Source organism: Aethalodelphis obliquidens, unplaced genomic scaffold (genome assembly GCF_003676395.1).
Source record: "Aethalodelphis obliquidens isolate GAN/ISIS:26980383/991018 unplaced genomic scaffold, ASM367639v1 scaffold24, whole genome shotgun sequence".
Lineage (NCBI taxonomy): Eukaryota > Metazoa > Chordata > Mammalia > Artiodactyla > Delphinidae > Aethalodelphis > Aethalodelphis obliquidens.
Genome location: NW_020837968.1, coordinates 17,256,753 through 17,274,084, shown reverse-complemented (window position 1 = coordinate 17,274,084; position 17,332 = coordinate 17,256,753). Strand labels below are relative to the sequence as shown.

Sequence of the window (17,332 nt, the reverse complement as noted above, 5' to 3'; positions counted from 1 at the left end):
AACAAACAAACAAACAAAAATCAAGAAACAAACAAAATCCCCAATTGTAAATTATTGCCAATGCTAACCATAACATACCTTGGGAGTTGTGCTTTAACTTGTTTCTGACATAGATTATGGTACCTCTCCACTTTTAGAAATCCCTGATTCAACATTCTCTGGCAGACCAAGTCCATTCTTTTACAAACCTATGGGAAGAGAGAATGAGAAAGAAGAATTGTAAAAAGTAAAAACCAAATTGGTAACAATTAAATTAGGCTCATAACTGATGGTTCAAAATTCTCTGTGCCAGTATTATTCCCCAGTTTGCTATATGTAAATTGTAAATTACAATATTGCATTTAAAAATTAGTATTATGTGTAGGCAAGGAATTAGTATTATGTGTAGGCAAGGAATACTTTACTCCTTAAAATATATATATATATATATATATATTTTTTTTTTTTTTTTAATTTTTTTGGCTGTGAGACATGGCTTGCAGGATCTTGGTTCCCTCACCAGGGATTGAACCCGTGCCCCCTGCAGTGGAAGTGCCGAGTCTTTAGGTATTTGTTGAATGTTCTGGATGTATCCCTGCTTTTATGGTCAGAGACTATAATCCTGATGACCATTAAAGCAACATCTTTGAAGGTTTTTAACAGTTTGAAATAAGAAAGTTCTCCTTTGGCCAAAAACATATTCAAACTTAAGTCTAACTGCTCACAAAGTTTTTATGATCTATAACCAGAATGACAGTTTTTAATTATTTCTTCTAGTGATTTGGGTTAAGTATGACAGATTATGATGGCCAAAGCCTATACTAGATACTGTCATATCCTCCAAAATATTTCAACATGTACAGCAGAAACCTAACTACTTTGAATCCTTTAAAAACATGGTGTCTTTATACAAAAAAAGTACAGGATCTGGGGCTTCCCTGGTGGTGCAGTGGTTGAGAGTCCGCCTGCCAATGCAGGGTACACGGGTTCGTGCCCCAGTCCGGGAAGATCCCACATGCTGCGGAGCGGCTAGGCCTGTGAGCCATGGCCGTTGAGCCTGTGCGTCTGGAGCCTGTGCTCCGCAATGGGACAGGCCACAACAGTGAGAGGCCCACATACCGCAAAAAAAAAAAAAAAAAAGTACAGGATCTGAAGTCACAACACCTAAATTTGACTCCAACCAATATACATCCTTGAGCAAGTCAGCTTCTATTTGAAAGCCTGAATCAGACATCTGTAAAATATGGATAGTATCTACTATATAGGGATGTCATTAGGATTAAATAACACACACTAAATCACTTGGTAAATTATAAAGTGCTATATAAAAATTATGTTAAATTGGGCTTCCCTGCTGGCGCAGTGGTTGAGAGTCCGCCTGCCGATGCAGGGGACACGGGTTCGTGCCCCGGTCCGGGAGGGTCCCACATGCCGCGGAGCAGCTGGGCCCGTGAGCCATGGCCGCTGAGCCTGCACGTCCGGAGCCTGTGCTCCGCAACAGGAGAGGCCCCAACAGTGAGAGGCCCGCGTACCGCAAAAAAAAAAAAAAAAAAAATTATGTTAAATAGATTTTGTTTAACTTACCACTAATTTGAAAACTTTGCTTCATATACTTAGTTCTTATATTTCTGAGATATCCCAGTATCTTTTTTATCTTAATGAAACCTACTACACAAAATACATTTGTTCTTTGTTTCCTGAGTATTTTGCAGTGACTCAAAGTGATCAACCTGGTCGTTAATTCTCACTGTATAGGTGTTGCTGAAAGTGCAACACTGAGATATTATTGAGATAAATCTACATCAAGGCTAAGTCAATTAGGCAAGGGCTGTCTTATGCTTCTATCTCTCATAGCACCTAAAAACAAATGCTTGACAAATACTTGAAATACTGATGAAACTTTTGATACAAGTTTGCTTTCTCCTGAGATTATAGGGACAAAAATTCTGGTAAACTGGGTTGAGCTAATAAAGGTTTTGATACTCTAATATTAAATACTAGCTATTCCCTAAATCCCAGTATGGCAAATGAAACGTATGAAGGTAAACAGTTCTTTTCATTTCAAAGTAAATGAAAACATAATAAGGTTTAAGTACTGATACTAAGAGTAATTCTAAAAAATTATATTTTAAAATACGGTGGAATCTATTTCTAACTAGTAAGTTATAAACATTTGTTCAGTGTCTACTGAAAAAAAAATAAACCCAATATGTATTAACATAAGTAACTGTTTCTAAAACAAAATATTTAATGAGTTACATTTTTACAAATCTCTGATCCGTGGTTTAACAGAAACAAGTGAATTTTCATATCTGCTTCTTCTGCATTAAAGAGAGTGAAAATTGCAAATAATATATTAGTAAAGTAATGAAAATATTTTATATTGTATAGACTCCCTGAAAGGGTCTTGGAAACCCCTCTGGTAAACCTGGACCACAAATGAGAACCAGTGCCCTCATCCTGCGTAAACACGTTGCCATGAACACTGGTACTGAACTTTATGTGAGGAAAAAAGAAATTTTATCATGTTACTGGAGGAAGGAAAAGAGAGTATGTCTTTTTGTGTGTGATGAGGGGGAATAAAGCAGGCTAAATTCTCATCGTTCGTAGTAGGAAGTCAACAGATATTATCAAATAGAAGACAAACAACCCAAAGACTTGAAAGTGGTGCCTCTGAGGAATAAAAATTGGGGGTTGCATTGTTGTTAACGTTGTTAAAACTACTTGATGTGAGACACCCTCTAACACAACTTTGTAGAAAAATACTTTTTCTATTTGTGGACTCTATAACCTCTTTGATAATTTCTGAGTTAAATACTGGAACTAAACCCACTGTGGTGATGATTTCCTGATTTTTTAAAAGTCAAATCATTATTCTGTACACCTTAAACTTATACAGTGCTATATATCAATTACATCTCAAAACTGAAAAAAAAAGTTTATTTACAAAGTGAAAAATTAAGGTCAATTACTGCTGTACTAATTTCCAAGGTAGTTTCTAAATTATTTTATTATACTAGAATTTTGCTGCACTGAATCTAGCTAAATACTAGAATTTAGGTATCTCTTAATAATCTAGAAATGCAACGGAATGAGTACTGACTAGTATGAGTATACAACTGACTGGGGAACCAGGTAAGGTCAACCAAGAGACTTCACATGATACAAGATTTGAACTAGGCTTTAAAGGAAGAGAGGACAAGCAAGGACTGCCAAGTTAATACTGACAGAACAAAGGCACAAAGCCTGGAAGGAATAAACCATTAGCAAGCAAACTACTTCTGAAGACAGATCAGATATGTAGGCAAAGCTGAGAGGAATAAAATCTCTCATGTTTTGAGCAGGAAAATCAGACAGTAATGAGAAGTAAGTTTAAAAGGAAAAAGATCACCCATTTTGGGAGAGATCTAGTATTGGTACAGCTGATTGGTCATTTTCTGTAAGCAACTGTAATGTTAAGACTAAAGATATGGTTCTGGAAATTTCACATGAAGATAGCTGAAACCACTGCAGATGAATCCCAAATGAAGTAAAAGACAAGAAAACAGAGGCTTATAAATGGAGCCTCAACTGACCATTATAACTAAAAGCTGATAAAAAAAAGATCAGAAAATATGCATCTAAAACGAATACTGTAAATCAACTATACTTCAACTAAAAAAAAAAAAAATTAGAAAATAGGAGGTCACAAAGACAAACTAGAAGAGCACCACAAAAGCCAAAAAGATTTGAAGCATTAGTCAATATTGTAGGAAAATAACAGTATTTAATGTGGTATTATTCCATTCATAAATGTTCGATAAGCACTGACTGACCGAGAGCATAAAAACAAAGACACGATAGAGCATATATCTATCTTTTGTTTAGGATTCAGAAGGAAGCAAAGTGACCTCTGAAAAACAGCAATACACTAATTTTCCCCAAGGTGAGCACTTTAATGTTAACTGCTGCCAATGTATGTTAACTTGCAAAACAAAATTATCTTATTTAAAGTGTAGCTCTAAATTTGGGGATATTTTAATTATTTCCCAAGGCTAAAGGGAAGAAATTTCATTTCTCCAGTTATTAAAACAAAACAAAAATCCTAGCAATTTGGCAATTTACCCAAGACAGAAAAATAAAATTCTAGAATCTGATATACAAAGATGATGACTATGTCAAAAACAACCAGTGTATTTAGAGATTAGGAAAATATATACTATAAAAACAAAAGGGAACTAATGGAACAAATCAGTCTACAATGAAGACGTTTAGCTTGGCCCCTCTGTTATTTGCTGCTCTAGTATGAAGAACAGATTTGTTTTTTCTTTGTTAATTACTTCAAGATTTAAAATGCCATGTTTATTCTTTTTTATTTTAAATGTTGGGGGTAGGAGTTTATTAATTAATTTATCTATTTTTGCTGTGTTGGGTCTTCGCTTCTGTGCGAGGGCTCTCTCTAGCTGTGGCAAGCGGGGGCCACTCTTCATCGCGGTGCACGGGCCTCTCACTATCGCGGCCTCTCCTGCTGCGGAGCACAGGCTCCAGACACGCAGGCTCAGCAGCCGTGGCTCACGGGCCCAGCCGCTCCGCGGCATGTGGGATCCTCCCAGACCAGGGCTCGAACCCCTGTCCCCTGCATTGGCAGGCAGATTCCCAACCACTGCGCCACCAGGGAAGCCCCCATGTTTATTCTTTTTATCATTTTCTAACTTAAGTGGTCAGTAATAAAAATTTTTCTTCACTTGTGTTTATTTAGAAATCTTTTTTGTTGTGCCACTATGGCCCTTCTTAATGCAAGACACATACGCCATAAATCCATGAAATGCACACTTTTCCTGTCAAACCTAATCTCTAATATAAAATCTTAGTTGACTCTAAGATGTACATTTTTCATCTTTTAACATTTGACAGTGGAATGGTCTTCCAATATATGATATATTACAATATAATTGCCAGCATTTCTTTCTCAGATATCTTAGATGCCTTGAAATATAGTATGCTGGGCTTCTTCAATTTTGTTTAAGACGCTGTAAAGACTTTAAGATATGTTATCAATTTAATAAAAGCTCTTCTGGAAGAAGAAAAAAGTACTGCCACAATAATATATATGCAATTTGATCAAGATGCATTCTCATTTCAAAAATGTTAAAATGGGGACTTCCCAGGCAGTCCAGTGGTTAAGACACTGCACGTCCACTGTGGGGAGGCTTGGGTTCTATCCCTGGTTAGGGAACTAAGATCCTGCATGCCATGCAGCGCGACCAAAAAAATACAGGAAATAAAAAAAGTTAAAATATGAAACTATACCTTGGAATCAAGGAAATACTGTAATGGAATCACATTTTTATGTACTCATTTCATGCTCTACAGTTTTCAAATGAACAGTTCATGTTTTTCTCCAATTAATTAGGAAGCTACTATCAAAGATTAGGCTGCTTATTAGACCCTTGAACTGAAAGGGATGTAGACACCAGAACCTGTCCTTTCTTTTAACAGTGAGAAAACTGAGGCCTTAAGAATTTATATGACTTGTCCAAGGTCATCCAGCTACTCAGGGGCAAAAAATGAAATGAAGAATAAGGGTCTTCTAGCAAATAGATACTCATTGTTTATAGATATACATATATATGTATCAGTCTAATATGGACTTTAATATGGATTACTCTCAGTTTCCTCATTTTTTTGTATTGGCTGCACAAGATTATTTGAAGGATTGGAGACGTGCCTAGGACAGCACCTCAATAAAAACCAAGCTATGTGGGGGGAAAAAAAAGAATCCAGGTCTTCTGATTTGCATCTTTTTAAATTTAGTGATCAGTAGCTATACAGATCGAAATGATTATCCTAATTATTCTCAACTGATTAGAGTCTCAAATAATACTCCACTGCTATAGAAACTGTTGGCACTAGTCTAGAAAGTAGGACTTCTTTATTTTAAGGACATTAGTGGGGGGTTCCTACTACACTACTAAAGTTTAGAGATGGAGCTAGACCAAGATCTTCCTATAATCCTCTCAGTCAGACAAATCTGCTGTGTAGAACATTTGACAAGCCATCTGGGCTGGATTCTTCAAAAAGTCATGAAAGAATGAAAACAGTGAAAAAGTGGGAGGAATTTTCTAGATTAAAGAGTCTAATGTTTTATTAGATTAAAGAACCTTAACTACCTCCCCAACCCCTCCAAGCTATAAAAAAATATTTTGAGGACAACTGAAAAATCTGAATATAAAATGTAATATTAAATCCCTTGGAAGTGATGATATTGTGATTATATAGAAGAAGTATTCAGGGGTAAATGTCATTATATTTGCACCTTACTTTCTAATGGTGAATAAGCATACAAGTGAAAGAGATAAAGCAAATGTGGCAAACAGTTAATGACAGGTGATAAAATCATTTAAAAGATGAACAATGAATGAGCCAGGCCTATTTGTTTTTTTCAGTGAACTCCTCTTAATTTCCCTTACCTATTAAAAATATTGATACAACTTGCCCCCTCTTTCGTAAGAATGCTTTAATCTTTTATAAAAAATTCTATCTACCTGGCATGGATTGTTTAAGATACAATACTATATATAGAGAGAGACAGAGTTAATTCTCAATCGTCTGCTGGTAAAAAAAATTACAACAAATTAAAAATTCTCTGGGTGTCCTCCCTAAATATTCACTTGGAAAGAAAATATATATTTTAATATTAGCCTGAGCAAAACAATTAGGATAATTACATGCCTTTTTTCTGCTGGGAATGTTCTTCTACCTCTGACTGGATGAAAATTCATGATCTTGAGGAAGCCTCTCCTGAGTAACCTCTACATTCTTGTATTTACTACTATGCATTTGTTGTCCTAGTGCTTTGTAAATGTGCTCAAGGAAGGTGTTTACATTCTGTCTCAATGATGATACTGTGGACAGGGTTACTGATTGAACACCTTTGCTTTGAGACTGTGCAGGAGTGAACTGTCCCCAAAATATTATAATTTCTTACCTATACTTAAGTACCTGTTAATAAAATCAATAACCTGATGACATGGTAGGGGAAAAAAAAAACCCCAGCAATGCAGAGAGTGTATTTTCTATAATACAGCGATACAGAGCAGTGGTCCTCAAAGTATGTGACCCTTGGGATTCCCAAGATCCTTTCAAGAGTTTGTGAAGCTAAACCATTTTCATAATACTAAGATGTTATTTGCCATTTTCATGCTTATTCTCTCACAAGATACAGCAGAATTTTCTAGAGGTAACATGACATGTGATGACAGCTAAGGGAATTGTGCATTGTGTATTCTTGTGTTTTCTAGACTTTTCAAAGGTAAGCTCTTAGGGTCCTCAATAACTTTTAAGAGTGTAAAGGGGTCCCGAGACAAAAAAATTTGAGAACTACTGGTATAGAGCAAGAGATAGGAGGAAGACAGCTTGCCTACTCAAAAAAACAAGTAATGGTTTCCCATTTTCCTTCATATTTTCTACCAATCAACCCTCTCTACAACTGAAGTTTTCAAACACATTTGAAGAAAAGATGTAAAAGGAACTAGAAATGGGTAATAGACTTAACTAGATACAGTGCTTTAGAGAAATATCTTGGGACAAAAGCATATATTTATGTACCTTGTTACCAACTGGAAAATTTCATTCCAGATAATAAGCAGGACTTCTGAATTTAACTTTTAGTCAAATTTGTCCCGAACCACTAATAGGATTCCATTAACTTTATAGGAGCTCCACTAGAATCACAGAGGAGAAGGTATGATAGGATCTCTCTAAAACAACTTTTTTTTTTTTTTTTTTGGTTGTGCCACGCAGCTTCCAGGATCTCAGTTCCCCGACCAGGGATTGAACCCCAACCCCCTGTGAAAGGGGGAGTCCTAACCACTGGGCCACCAGGGAATTCCCTAAGACAGCTTTTAAAGCCTCCCATACTCATTTTTTCAGTGAGCGAGAACACTGTATGCATGAGTCAAAGTTATACGTTTAAAGTTAGCTTTGATCTGCTCTGTAACCAGCCGTAGGACCTCACTTCTTAACCTGTGCCACTTGTTTCAAAAACTCTCATACCTGCCAAGGAGGCCTAGGTGACAATCTAATGCTGCATCAGCGCAAACTTGTGTGATTTATTGGCAGAACAACTCAAAGTACATGTTTTGTCATTTCAAAAGTTGTGTTCATCCAATTAATTTTAAATATATTGGAGAAGTTAAATATTTAAAGAGTTATTTTTATGTAACCAGGATTTCCAAGTTCCATGTACATTTTTGGAGCAAATAGTCAATGGCAGAAAAAACAAAACAAAATCCAATTTAATAAGGCATTTGGACAGTCCCTTGGAAATAACTAAATTGGAGAGTCAAACTTCAATAATTCATGGCAACAGGAAGCAAATTATCAACTAAACTGCAATTGAAAAATGTTATTTTAGCCATTTCAACTTAGAGCAAATCCTTTCAAGAAAATACAGAGTGGTTAAGCACATGGATCAAGCACCTGTCCTCTAATTTAGGTGCTAACAATAGTTATGACTGAGGTCCTAATAAGGCAAGTAAATTGGGAAGGAAGAAAAAAGAAACACCTGAAAAATAAATAAATTAGCTCATCAACCATTGAATAGTTGACATTTAGCTTTATGGAAACCAATTCTGTTCTTAATTAATATCACTCTCTTCCAATTATATCCAACCTAACTCCACTCAAGAAATTATGTAATTTGTATGCCAGATAGCAGCACACACACTGCTACTGATTTTCTGGCAAACAGCATTTAGGTATAAATGGTCACTTAAATGAGAAAAGGCCTGTAAAAGACCTAACAAGCACTATCTCTAGGCAGCCAATTTCATTAAATGATCGTAATTAAATTAATGCTGACATCTAGTGGCAAGAAAGAATCTTTCATGTTACTTGAATTGTACCTTATGACATCAAACCAATGAATCTACAACCAAAGACACTTCCAAATCCCCACAAAAGATTATCCATTTAATCTAAGAATTATCCATTAACCTTAAGAAAGGAATAAGAAATAGTTCCCCATTACTAAAGCAGAGGAAAAAAACCCATCTTTTAAGATGTAAAACTGGCAGCAGAATCTTTTTGGGGGGTAGGAGTGGAGGGGTGGCAAGGGACTCCTTAGTGGAGGGGTGGTAATGGACTCCTTATGGAAAAAATCTTTGAAACTACAAATTTGTATCTTTAAAACACTAGAATAGAAAACTACTTAAAAATGAAGAATGCAGCTGAATACTTCACTTGAAAGAGATGTCATTTACTAATAAATTGTGGGGTGTGTTTTTAACTTTGTCCCCTAGGACAGGCTGGTTTTCCCCCATTTAAAAATGTTTTTAATTTTTTAAAAAATAAAATGACCAACAAATGAACAAACCCCCCCAGTTTTCCTCAACACTTATAAAACAGAACTGTGAACATCCCAAGCTTTACAAAGGCATTGTCTGGCTGAAAGGCTCAATTCAATCAAATGCTATGCCCAATTTCCAGACACCAGGAATGTATACCATGAATTCTGATCAAACATCATCCTTTATAAAAATCTGAAGGAATATTTAAGATTCTACAAGAAATTCTGGATGACATGTCCTGGAAATTAAGGGACAATCATTTTGAAATATCACTTTTCAAATGAAGAATTTTCCATCCTGCAGACTGGCATGGTTAATGTGCTGTGTTGACAAGAAAAAAACGCAACTGTCCACCAGTTTGAATGAATATTTACAACCTTCCTTTAAAAAATAAGTATACTTTCAGAAATACAATTATAATCAATTTTAGATTGGAGGTGTACACCTAAAATATGGCATATTGATTATTAAGAAAATGCTATACACAGCACATTCAGCAACATGTCTTTGTCCTCTTAAAAACAACCCGACCACAGATTTAGCTTCCACACAGAATCGGTCTGCAATCATTTCAAAATGTCCACCTCCTTCAATTTCCTTACCACTTAAATTCACTGAAAGGAAGCAAAATACCTGACTGAACTAAGATATTCATCAAACCTTCAGTGAAACTTCTGGAATGAAGAAAATCCCAATGGCAATTTATTTTCATAAATCATGGACTAAACTACTGTGATTTTAAGGTATAAAACCTCTCCTAAAGCTGGTGGGTGGGCGTAAATCACTAGTTAGAAAACGAACTGCAGGAAAGAAGAAAAACCTTCTCAAGGGGCAAGTTGCTTCACTATGGGTGGGAAGTATCAGGGGTGAGGCAAAGCCGGAATAGTCACTTCTCAGGGCTCTACTTTACTGGTCAACTAGGGCGCTGGGGTTGAGGCTACGTTCCAATTCCTCCAAACCTCTACCGGCTTTTGGGAGGACCGACCGATCCGACTTTATTTTCTGCAACAAAAAAACTTAGCGGGGGGGGGGGGGGGCGGGGTAACAATACGTTATTCTCGCAGACAAACCAAACCTGGCTGGGATCATCTCGCCTACTTCGGAGTGCTGGCCCCCTAACTCCGGCCGGGGGCTGGAGGGTGATATACAAAGGGCAGGTGGCGAGACCCCTCCGGGGTCCACATTCAGGTCGGGAGGAGGTGGGAAGCCCAGCTCCCGCTGCCTCCCCGGCCGCGGCCCCGCTTCCGGGTGGGGGGCACGGAGCCCCCCAAGGCCAAGTTCCCGCACGCAGTCGCCCCCAGCCCCAAAGCAAGGGCAAAATCCGGACAAGACCCGCGGACCGGTCCCGACAGAGATTTTGGGGCGGGAGGGGCGCACTCGGTGCTCTGGCGCCGGCTGCGGCTCCCAAGGGGCTCCCTCCCCGGGGAACGCTCTTTCCCTCTCGGGCCCTCCCCAAACCTCGGCCCGGCGGAGAGGGCGGCGGGGGTCCCGTGGGGGCCTCACCAGGCGGAGCTGGCTAATTTCGTCGTAGGACATAAAGCTGAGGATGTTTTCGATGGCTACGATGGGCAGCGCCACGAGCGTGTTGTTTTGAGGCAGCTGGTCCGGAGCCAGCGCCGGGACCGGGGGAGCCTGGGACCCCGGCTGCGGGGCCTGGGGCGGGGGAGGTGGGGGAAGTCGCTGGGTAGAGCCGATGGCCGAAGGGGAGCCGCCGTCGCCGTGGCCACCGCCTCCTTCCTCAGCCATCCGCTCCTCCGACGCCGCCGCCATCTTGGGGGTTTGATTCCTTCCTCCCACAGCAAGGGGAAGAGGGACACTTCCTGTACGTCACTTCCGCCTCTTGAGCCGCCGGGGAGGGGCACCTGGAGAAGGGGGAGGAGCCCGTGGATGACAGACGAGAGAGGCACATCGCTGCTTGTTCAAGTGGGAAGCAGAGAAGAAAGATAGTCTTTGTAAGCGCTTTCTTCTAAGATTGGAAACGACTTGAGGGCAAGGGAACCCTGTCTAAAATGAACTTCATCGTGCAATTTTCTTAAAGTGCTTCCAATTTTCTTAAAGTGCTTTCCTGATAAACGGAGATAAAAATTATGTTAACTAGTAAGTGTCGATGGAATGATGTAGAGTATCATCATTTTTCAAGAACCATAGTAATAATTGATTTAGGTAAAAAGGAATGAGGGATTGATTAAAACTACCATATGAATGAACTCTGAATACATGTTCAATTAAAGAAGCCAGACACAAAGGACCACGTATTGTATGAATCCGTTGATATGAAATGTCTGAAATAGCCAAATCGACAAAGACAGAAAGTAGATAGTGGTTCCCAGGGGCTGGAAAGAGCAAAGGAAAGGGGAATGACTGCTAAGGGGTGAAAGGTTTCTTTCTGGGGTGACGAAATGTTCGGGAATTAGATAATGGTGATTGGTGCACAACTTCGTGAATATACTAAAAACCAATGAACTGTACACTTTCAAATAGTGAATTTTATAATACGTGAATTGTATCTCAATAAAAAATTGATTTAGGCAAGAATCATCAAAAGATGCCAAAACTAGAAAGTAAAGGTGTGATGTGGAATATAATATTTACATAGTCTCAAAATAATCCCCATAAATTACCTATCAATTACAAAATAAAAAGATTTACAATAGTGAAATTTGATGGACACCACCACACCAAATGATCAAAATTGACATCATGAGTCATGGGGGGAAATGGATATTATACAGCTCCTGATGTGTTATCTTAAAAAGGACATAACATAATGTGGTATTCCTACCAAAAAATACATAACCTGTATTTGAGGTAGACAAATCTAGGTAACTATCCCATCATCTTAAAAAAGGTTAATGTCATGAAAGACAAAGACTATGAAATTTTACCAGATTAAAAGAGACGAAAGCAACAAGATAACTAAACATAGGTGATCCTGGATTGGATCATGGAGTAGGAATAAGCGCAATAAGAACATTACTGTGACAATTGGCAAAATTTGAATATAGAATATACGTTAGATAATAATATTGTAATCGTATTAAGTTTCCTGATTTGGATAATTTTATTGCAGTCACATAAGAGAATGTCCTTCTTCTTAGGAAATACACGTTGAAGTGTTTGGGGTAAAGGAGCATGATATCTCAATTTGCTCTTAAATGGTTCAATATGTAGATAGATAGAGAATGAGATTAATAAAGCAAATATGATAAATGTTAACAATTGCTGAATCCAGATGAAGAGCATATGAGAGTTTGTACTATCTTTTTTTTTCCTACCAGTTTTCTGGAGCTATAGTTGACATACAGCACTGTATAAGTTTAATGTGTACAGCATAATGACTTGACTTACATACATCATGAAATGATTATCACAATAAGATTAGTGGACATCCATCATCTCATATAGATACAAAATTAAAGAAGTAGAAAAATTTTTTTTCTTGTGGTAAGAACTCTTAGGATTTACTCTCTTAACAGCTTTCATATATCACCTCTAGCAGTGTTAATTATATTTCTCACGTTGTACATTACGTATCCTTGTACTATCCTGTGACAAAGATTAAAGGTGCACAAATCACTAAATTTTGAAGCTTTCTGTCTTTCGTTCTGGGTCTTTAATCTTTAAGTTTGCAATGTGTCCTTTCTTTTCCTGCTTTGGTTTGGAATCTCATTGTTGCATGGTAGAAACTGCAGAAGAAGCTAGGCATGACTAAGGGCTAGAGGAAAGGGAGCGGCAACAAAAGCAAGAAGATGAACTGGAGGTGGTAGTGGTTAGCTTGTTAGAATTGGCGTCCTTTCCCCATTCATGGGTATGTAAACTATTGGTCATTTTACCCATCATTGTTGCAGATCATAAAATTCTTTGACGTTACTTCTTTAGTTCTTCTACCCTAGGATTGCTTAGCATTCAATTATGCCTAAGTATGTGCATATTTATAATCTGTTAACTTTATCTCCACTAATAGATTGTAATTTCATTTTTCTACCTAGGGTATTGCTATATCTTCATAGAACCTGTTACAATTTGATCTGAAATGAGTTCATTTTCTACCTTGCTTTATTAGAGTTATGTACTTTCTTGGTAGGTTGGATTGAAATTGAATTTCTGTAAATGGAATCGTGCTTTATCTTTATAAAGAAAACCCTTAGGGGCTTCCCTGGTGGTGCAGTGGTTAAGAATCCGCCTGCCAATGCAGGGGACATGGGTTTAAGCCCTGGTCCGGGAAGATCGCACATGCCACGGAGCAACTAAGCCCGTGTACCACAACTACTGAGCCTGCGCTCTAGAGCCCGCGAGCCACAACTACTGAGCCCACGAGCCACAACTACTGAGCCCACGTGCCGCACGAAGAGTAGCCCCCACTCACTGCAACTAGAGAAAGCCCGCGCACAGCAACAAAGACCCAACACAGCCAAAAATAAATTAATTTTTTAAAAAATCCTTTAAGAAGTGAATCATCACTCCCTTCGTCTATTGGATAAATCGACTAGTTATATGCAGTTTTGTTTTGTTTGAAATGGACCTGTGAAAAGTCTTCCTACTCCCTTATCGCTCCACATGTGGTCAACTAGTTAACATCTAGGCCAGGCTGACCCCTGATCTAAACAACAGAATAAAACTTTGGAAACGATTTAAACCACTTCCTGCCAGTAAGCCCATTTAACTTGTCTTCTGTTTATGTATATTGGATCTGTGCCGCTACATATTGTTTTTGGTTTTTTTGGGGTTTTTTGCGGTACGCGGGTCTCTGACTGTTGTGGCCTCTTCCATTGCGGAGCACGGGCTCTGGACGCGCAGGCTCAATGGCCATGGCTCACGGGCCCAGCCCCTCCGCAGCATGTGGGATCCTCCCGGACCGGGGCACGAACCCGCGTCCCCTGCATCAGCAGGCGGACTCTCAATCACTGCGCCACCAGGGAAGCCCCTACATATTGCTTTTCAAAAGAGAAAGTTTCAAAACAAATGATTGCTTTGTTTCAATTATTGAAACCAATGCTTGTTTTGGAGATGTTTCCCAATCAAAACAAATACTTGTAACTAAAACAGATATTTGAAATTCTGGGAGTTCTGAGTTCTAAATGTGTTTTTTACACCATCAGCGTACCATAGGATCGTTGCAAGATAATGATCTCTAGTACAGGATGGACCTACGCATCTTGAGGTCTGTGTGTTTCTAGTTTCATATTTAATGAGAGAATAATATTACCTTCCTTCTTTATTTCACAAAGTTAATATGAGGATGAGCTGAGATAGCAAATGGGTGGACTTTAGAATTCCTTAGATTAAAGATGTTCAAGTCAATTTACTGTAATGTAATATAGTCACTGTACATTATCCTGGCCCCATTATCCATCTGCTTTCCTGGTTAAGGTGTGTTCTGAGAGGATAAGATTGGGTTGGGTGCAGTGAGGTATGCTGGGGGCTAAGCTATTCAGTGGCACCTCCACAGGAAGATGGACTTTATATATGAAAAGAGGAAACTGAAACCAGACATTGTTTTTCCTATTTGTTAGCAGATTTGTAACATATAGAAAGAAAGGTGAACTCATAGACTAAAAAGAGTTTTGAGGGTTTCTATGGATTCTAATTAACCATGTATTTTTTTCCTTTTTAATTGCAGTAAAAAAAATAACATAAAATTTGTCATCTTAACCATTTCTAAAAGTACAGTTCAGTAGTGTTAAGAATATTCACATTGTTGTGCAATCTCTAGAACACTTTCATCCTGCAAAACTGAAACCCTGTGCTCATTAAACAACAACTCCCCATTCCTCCCTGCCCCCGGCCCTTGGCAACCTCCATGCTACTCCATGTGAAATCATGTGGGGAAGCACCACGATCAGCTATGAGGCAGAAGGAACAGAGGGGAAAGTATGGCCCAGGGCCTTTATTGTGTTTTTTCGGGGGAAGGAATGGGTGAAGCGAGATAGGCAAGTTGACCAAGTTTAGGATTGGATAGCTTGAATAATTTCAGCAGGCTTTGGGCTACCAGGTTGTCTCTAGTTGTCCTGTACTTGGCTCTGGGGTTATTTAGGGCAAGGGGATAGTGTTCTGAACTGACAGAGGCTGGTAAAAGGAGGTGGTTGGACTCTGAGTTGGTTGGTGTGCATATCAAAGACATGCTCAAAGGCAAGTTGTTTTCTATCTCTAGGAATATGCAAATCCTGGGAGAGGCAGTCCTTCCCCAGGTTGAAATGCCCCAAGATGTCTAAGCATCAGTAAAATATAGAAAATAAGAAACCTGATTAATACACCTTCTCTAACCTCCCCTCTGCTCCCAGTGGTCTTGTCTTCCATTCTATCTCAGCTACTTACTCTCATAGTCATGTGGTAGACCTTGTCATTATCAGTGACTGGAATTTTTTTTTTGCGGTACGCAGGCCTCTCCCTGTTGTGGCCTCTCCCGTTGTGGGGCACAGGCTCCGGATGTGCAGCCTCAGCGGCCATGGCTCACGGGCCCAGCCGCTCCGCGGCATGTGGGATCTTCCCAGACCGGGGCACGAACCCGTGTACCCTGCATTGGCAGGCAGACTCTCAAACACTGCGCCACCAGGGAAGCCCATGGAACTTTTTATATATGTTTCAAACATCCCAGTCTCTGGCCATCTCTTCCTGTCTTTGCAGCTCACTCTCTCTAATACCTCAGTGTTAATAATCGTCTGAACCCCCTGGGACCTACCTCCATTGATTATGCTAGTTTTTCTCCTGTCCCTCATCCTTCTCATAACATCACTTCCTGCCTAACTCTGCTCAAATTCCATTGATAGTCATTATCATTACTCCCTTGTAGAAATCTTCTACTCGCTTGCCCTTTCTTGCTTTATCATGCTTCTGGCTAAACTACGGTATTAATATGGTTATAGTGTGGCTAGATCCAACTCTCTACTTACTTCTGCCTGCAATAGAGAGCTGAATGTGGCTGCCAAAAAGAAAAAAAAAAAGTAACCATGCTGACAGTTCTCATTTTAAATTCATGATCATGACCCTCAAGTGGGCCTTACTGCTGCTCTACAATCACTGTACATTTCCCAAGTTCACTTCCTCTACCATTTTTTTTTTTTTTTTTTTTGCGGTACGTGGGCCTCTCACTGTTGTGGCCTCTCCCGTTGCAGAGCACAGGCTCCGGACGCGCAAGCTCAGCGGCCATGGCTACCGGCTCAGCCGCTCCGCGGCATGTGGGATCTTCCCAGACTGGGGCATGAACCCGCGTCCCCTGCATCGGCAGGCGGACTCTCAACCACTGTGCCACCAGGGAAGCCCTCTACCATTTTTTCTAATGATTATTTCACAGCTTCTCCTCTCTTCTCAAACCTTCAATACTCCTCCATCTCTCCACCTGCGTTCAGTTATTGATCTGGCTTCTTAACTACTTCAAAGACAAAATACAAACGATCAAAATAGAACTTCCACAAGCTCTCATCCCACATGTACCCACTGACCTGTACCTACCCATGTACTCTGCCTTCTCTTTTGTTACTTTGGATGAATTTTCTAGCTCCCAGAGAAGGCTAACCTTTCTGCTTCCCTAGTAGATCCCACCTTCCCTCCTCTACTCAAGGAAACATTCCTGCAATTTTCCTTTCTCTCCATTAAAATTTCTCTCTTTACCTAATATTTCTCCTCAGCATACACACATGCCGTTAGTTTTCCCATCTTAAAAAAAAAACAGCTCTTGACCTCACATATCCTTGCAGCTACTACTCCATCTCTCTCCTTCCCTTCACTGCAAAACTTCTTGAGTTGGCCATGTTTCCTGCCTCTAATTTCTCTTCTCATATTCTCTCTTGATTCCGCTCCAGTCAGGCTCTTACGCTGGCCACATCTTCAAAATTGCTCTTATTAAGATCTCCAGGAGCTACACGTTGCTAAATCCAATGGCCAATATTTAGTTCTCATCTTACTTGACTTGTCAAAGGCATTTGAGAAGGTTGTTCTACCCTCTTTAAAATACTTGCTGTGCCTGCTGTATTTCAGGTCATACATCATCCTGGTTTTCCTTCTACCCGACTAGTCTCTTCTTTCAT

The 17,332-nt window shown here is 39.4% G+C and overlaps 1 protein-coding gene across 1 annotated transcript in view; it reads right to left on the bottom strand.

Moving 5' to 3' along the window:
• The window catches only part of FBXO28 (F-box protein 28), a 31,211-nt gene extending 20,100 nt beyond the window's left edge, over positions 1–11,111 (bottom strand). The window contains exons 1-2 of the mRNA XM_027122281.1: positions 10,812–11,111; positions 79–188 (exon numbers count right to left, since the gene is read on the bottom strand). Coding sequence (XP_026978082.1) covers positions 79–188; positions 10,812–11,078 — 377 coding nt within the window. The 5' untranslated portion in view covers positions 11,079–11,111. The remainder of the gene's footprint in view (positions 1–78; positions 189–10,811) is intronic.
• Positions 11,112–17,332: the final 6,221 nt, after the last annotated feature.